This window comes from Artemia sp. Qi Xiang Cuo, chromosome 6 (genome assembly GCF_049724085.1).
Source record: "Artemia sp. Qi Xiang Cuo chromosome 6, ASM4972408v1, whole genome shotgun sequence".
Classification (NCBI taxonomy): Eukaryota; Metazoa; Arthropoda; class Branchiopoda; order Anostraca; family Artemiidae; genus Artemia; species Artemia sp. Qi Xiang Cuo.
Genome location: NC_142799.1, coordinates 15,601,013 through 15,606,816, shown reverse-complemented (window position 1 = coordinate 15,606,816; position 5,804 = coordinate 15,601,013). Strand labels below are relative to the sequence as shown.

The 5,804-nt window shown below is 31.4% G+C and overlaps 1 protein-coding gene across 1 annotated transcript; it reads right to left on the bottom strand.

Moving 5' to 3' along the window:
* Positions 1–1,013: 1,013 nt before the first annotated feature.
* Positions 1,014–1,490, bottom strand: LOC148950912 (uncharacterized; the record flags this gene model as incomplete). Its single annotated transcript, XM_089090947.1, has 1 exon — positions 1,014–1,490. A coding segment is annotated over one exon (477 nt), but the record flags the coding sequence as incomplete, so codon positions are not given.
* Between the last annotated feature and the right edge of the window lie 4,314 nt (positions 1,491–5,804).

The window sequence follows — 5,804 nt, the reverse complement described above, 5'->3', positions numbered from 1 at the left end:
AGTTCGTGGTAACGAACTGTATAGTAAGAGCAACTCGTCTCAATAGTAACTGAAACTCTAAAAAACGTAACTTTAATATTAATAGATACATCAGAAGAATCGGATTCTTATGCTGATTTTAGATATATAAGCTTCATCAAGTTTACTCATATCCATCAAAAAATACGAGCCTGAGAAAATTTACCTTATTTTCTAAAAAAGGGGAAAACACCCCCTAATTACAATAAAGAACGACCTCTAATTACATTTTGTAATCATGAAATATAAAATATAGTAATATAAAATATTACTAAATAACCATATATGACGTAATGAGCGACTTGACGTAAAAATTTAAAAAATAAATTTTTATTTTATTTTCGTTTTCAGTTCAGAATCGGTAAAGTTATAAACTGCAAAAATACTTATGGGATCTGAGCAATAGTTTTAATCTTTTAAATTAGACTAGAAAAATACCTAAAAATTTTAAAATTAGTTGAATTTTTTGTTAGGTTCTTGGTACTTGATACGTGACTTAAACATTCAGCTAACATTCAAACATTCAACCAATGCGTTTTGAAAACTTGGAACAAAGTATATATATAAAAGCAGTTTTTGACAATGCCCATAAGAGGTATGCTATTCGAGCTACTATAAATGTACCCATAAGATGTATTTTAAACCTGGATTTTCTTATTTCTGAAAACTAAAACCCAACTTTATTACAAAATTCAATATTATTAATAAAATCAGATATATTTTAAACGTAGATGTTCTCATTCCCGAAAACTAAAACCCAAGCTTTTTAAAAAAAACAAATATTATTAATAAAACCAGATGTATTTTAAACGTTGGTGTTCTTATTTCTGAAAACTAAAACCCCACATTTATTAAAGAATCAAATATTATTAATAAAATCAAATGTATTTTAAACGTGGATTTTCTCATTTCTGAAAACAGAAACCCATTTCTAAGAATCAGAGATTAAGAGCCTGAGCAAATTTGCCTTTGTTTCGAAAAAAGGGGAAACAATACTAGCAGTAGAGCCAATCCTTGTGATTACTGGGTCTGCATTTGACTGGGCAAGCTTTGTCCTTGTCCAATTGGTTATTTTGTATATTACCAACAAATTGGCGACACTTTCTTTTTGTAGGAAAAGGTCGAATTTCGCTTTCGCCAGACACTTTAAAACTCCCACAGAGGTAAGCGTCATGAACTATACAGTTATTTCTGACATCATTCCAAAATATTTCTGCAAGCAGGTTCTGGTCTGTGTATTTATACTGATCCCCTATTGAGCGATATATTAATTCTGAAGCAAATTTCCTGATTTCTGTCCTCCGTTGACCCAACTTGACGCCAAACATGCCTGCTAAAATTTCAACTCCATGGTAAGGATGGTCTCGCATAACGTGGTACAATTGAGGTGACTGGAGCCATTTATTGACTGCGTGTACTTCTCGTGGCAGCATTATTGAATCGGTATCCCTAAACATTACTTTTTCAATAGTTTACAATAAAGAACGAACTCTTGCCTATACTAACTTGCATAGGCCACCAGGTTGCAGCGGTAGCTAGTAACCTAGTAAGAGATGATCACGTCTAATGTTAAGAAATATAAAAACCCATAACTCCTAAATCTGGGTTGTCAATCCGGGTTGCTCGTCTCTTACTATTTCAAAGAAGAAAAAGCCGTAGGCTTTTTCCTGTTTGTAATCAGGGTTGCAGCTGTATTTTTCCGGCCCTATACAATATTCAAATTAGGCCCATATGGAGTGTATCTAGAGTCACTAATCAGGGTTGCAGCAATAGCTGGCAATCTAGTAAGAGACGATCATCCAGGTTGCAGCGGTAGCTAGCAACCAAGTAAGAGACGATCACATCCAATGTTAAGAAATATAAAAACCTCTAACTCCTAAAAAAAGAGTCAAGTCAAAACAAAAAGTACACCATTAGAACCGCCTTGTCCAAAACCCCTGTATAGGAAACTTTCTGTCCCTTGGCTTGAACAGCAAGGGAAATATATTGGCTTGAAAATCAAGAAAAGTGGCAGCTGATGCAACATTCTCGGGTTGCAGCGGTAGCTAGCAACCTAGTAAGAGACGATCACGTCCAATGTTAAGAAATGTAAAAACCCATAGCTCCTAAAAAATGAGTCATATCAAAACAAAAAGTACACCATTAGAACTGCCTTGTCCGAAACCCCTGTAGAGGAAACTTTCTGTCATTTGGCTTGAACAGCAAGGGAAATATATTGGCTTGTGACAATCAAGAAAAGTGGCAGCTACTACAACATTCTGCCTAAACGGGATATTTTTTTCTTTCTTGTTATCCAGAGATAGCTTTGCACTGGAACATCGTAGAAAGTTGTTCAATGGTTAATTTTAAAGGAAATTAATTGGGTTAAAAAGCTTTTGTAACTAAAACAAATTAAAACGGGATAAATTTCTCCACAAAAAACTGTATTTTTGATGTCTTTCCATACTGCTGTCTTTTCAAAGACATTTAATTTTTGTTTTTGAAGCAATCAAACAGTCCGTGGTAAGGTTGTATTTTAAACTTTATATTCCATATATAGCTTAGCATTGGAGCATCGTAGAGAATTGTTCAATGGATCATTTTAAATTATAATAAAGACCGAATATTTTACCGATTATCTACTAATAACCATATATGACGTAATAAGTGACATGACGTAATATCTAAAACCTATTGTGTACTAATAAGCATATATGACTTTATTAGCGACGTGACGTCAAAATTGAAAAAATTTATTTTTATTTTATTTTCGTTTTTAGTTCAGAATCGCTAAAGTTATAAACTGCAAAAATATTTATTGTGTCTGAACAATAGTTTTAATCTTTTAATTTAGACTAGAAAAATACCTGAAAATTTAAAAATTAGTTTAATTTTTTGTTAGGTTCTTGATACTTGATACGTGACATAAAAACATTCAACTAATGGTTACATAATGGTTTCAATCAAGCAAGCTACACGCAAGTTAAAAAAAACAGTACTACCAAAAAAACAGAGATAGCATCTTGAAAAGAAAAAAGCAAAGGTATTCAACCGACCAGGCGTATCGAGAAGTAATAATTGATAGTGACAAACAGCGTTATTATAATGATGTAGTTTATAGACATGCGAAAATTGAGACAGCCAAACAAAAGAGTAAAGAATGGTAGGATAACGATATAGATTACCGAACCAAACATAAGAAAAAAGTTGCTACCAGAATAATGGGTAGATACTGGGGTGACAAAAGCTATAATGAAAAAATTAAATTCTCTGCGAGGTTGTACCGAAAAACGCATAAGGACAAAGGGAAAAATTACATTCGGAAATATAAGAAGATGTAATGATAGAGAGCGGACAGTCCCCCCATATAGCTACAATGCTTACAAGCAGAAAGGTAGCCAATGAAGCTATAATATAAGGTAGCAGAGTGTCTCCCATCATACAAGCAGACAGTGCAATGACCGGATTCAACTACCATGAAAAATTCGTGCTGATCTCTGTTCAAAGTGCGTGATGTTTCTGATAAAAGTCATGCGTGTTTTCATGGATTGGTGATTCATTCACTCTGACATTTATATGAATATATGGATTATTTATTTTAATAGTTTTTTTTATTGATGTCATTTTATTGTACTCTAATATGATATTTTACTTTTCCAATGATACAATTTTTTACATTCTAAGTATCTTCCTATTAATTTTTATGAAATTTGTGTTTGATGTAGGAATCGAACGTGAGACCCGTGATTTCCTATGGTAAATAAACGACACGTTAATCGACTGAACCAACAAGTCATTGAACATATTATGATTTTAGAAATACATCCAATGTATTATTTCTGGGACATTGCCCAACTGATGTTAAGCGTCACAATATCGTTACAAGTTCATTCCATTGAACTGGAACAAGTTCAACCACATTCAATTTATCAATTGGATTTTTGATAGGTGTTAAAAGTGACCTGTTTCGGGGCATTTTTATGGCATCATCGTGAGAATATGTATACCACGAGGGATTTTTAGATGCATACTAGACAGTCAATATCTTCTGATAATTGAGCCCCAAGTCCTACCCCTATCCTTCAACCCTATCCCTCCACCCTCCCTCCAACCCGATCCCCCTCCTCCCACCCATCAACACCCCCCCCAACTTTTTTTTACATCTATTAGAATGTAATGAAACATACTTAAAACATAATAAAATCACATTTAATATTTTTCAACTTCAAAATGGGAATGATATAGATACGTGCGTCGCGACTTTTACTATTAGAAAAATTGTGTTTGTAGTGACCATTTTTTTTACTTTTTTTCTGAGATTTTTTTTAACTTTTTTTTTCAAGTATTTTTATATTTATAAATCATATCAGAAAAATAGAATTACAATTTTGATTTAATTTTTTAAACAAATTCTTGTTCATACTATTGATGAGAACAGATGGTTCTCTTTCAAGATTTTTTTTCATGAAAAACAAACTATTTTTTCTTCTTTTTTAAGTAAAATTATGATGAATGGGTTATAAAAGAATAAAATAAAAAACACACAAACACACACAAACACACACACAAAAACTCAGAAAAAAACAAAAACTTACACACATACCCAAAATACCACACACACAAAAACTTAAAAACACACAAAAACTAAAACAAACACAAAAACAAACAAAAACAGACGAAATAAAAAACAAACAAAAAATCACACACAAAAAAAAACATAAAAAAAAACAAAAACTTACATATAAAAAAAAATATATACGCAAACACATTTACACACAAAAAAAATATAAAACACAAACACAAACAAAATTACACACACACACACAAAAACTAACAGACACACGAAAATAAACACAAAAACAAAAACTGACGCACACACAAAAACTTACACACACACCAAAATTTACACACACACAAACACTTACACACACACACAAAAACTTACAAACACACAAAAATTTACACACACAAAAACTTACACACACAAAAACTTACACACACAAAATCTAAAAAATAAAAACAAAATTACAAAAACAAAAAAAAACTTAAAAACAAAAAAAAACTTAAAACCACACACAAAAACTTACACACACACGAAAAAACTTACACACACACAAAAACTTACACAAACACAAAAACTAACACAAACAAAAAAAATTACACACAAAAAAAAAAATACAAACACAAAAAAACTAACACACGCACAAAAACTTACACACACACACAAAAACTTACACACACAAAAAAAATTACACACACACACAAAAACTTACACCAACATACATACTTACACACACACAAAAACTTACACACACACAAAAACTAACACACACACAAAAAAACTAACACACAAACAAAAACTTACACACACACAAAAACTTGCGAACAAACACATAAATACACACACACAAATACGAAAAAACACACAAAAAATTACACACACAAAAAAACTTACACACACAAAAACTAACAAAAAAACAAGCTCATGCTCAAAAACAAAAACTAAAAAACTCACAAAAACTTAAGGACACAAAAAAACATACACACACATAAAAACTTACAAACACACAGAATATTACACACAAACAAAAACTTATACAAAAATAAAAACTTAACCACCCAAAAAATCTAACACACACCAAAAATCTTACTCACACACAATATTTTTATAAAACAAAAAAACTCACACACAAACAAAAACTTACACACACACAAAAACTTACACACACACACAAATAAACAAAAAAACAAAAACAAACACACACACAAAAAAAAACACACACACAGAAACAAAAAAAAACACAAAA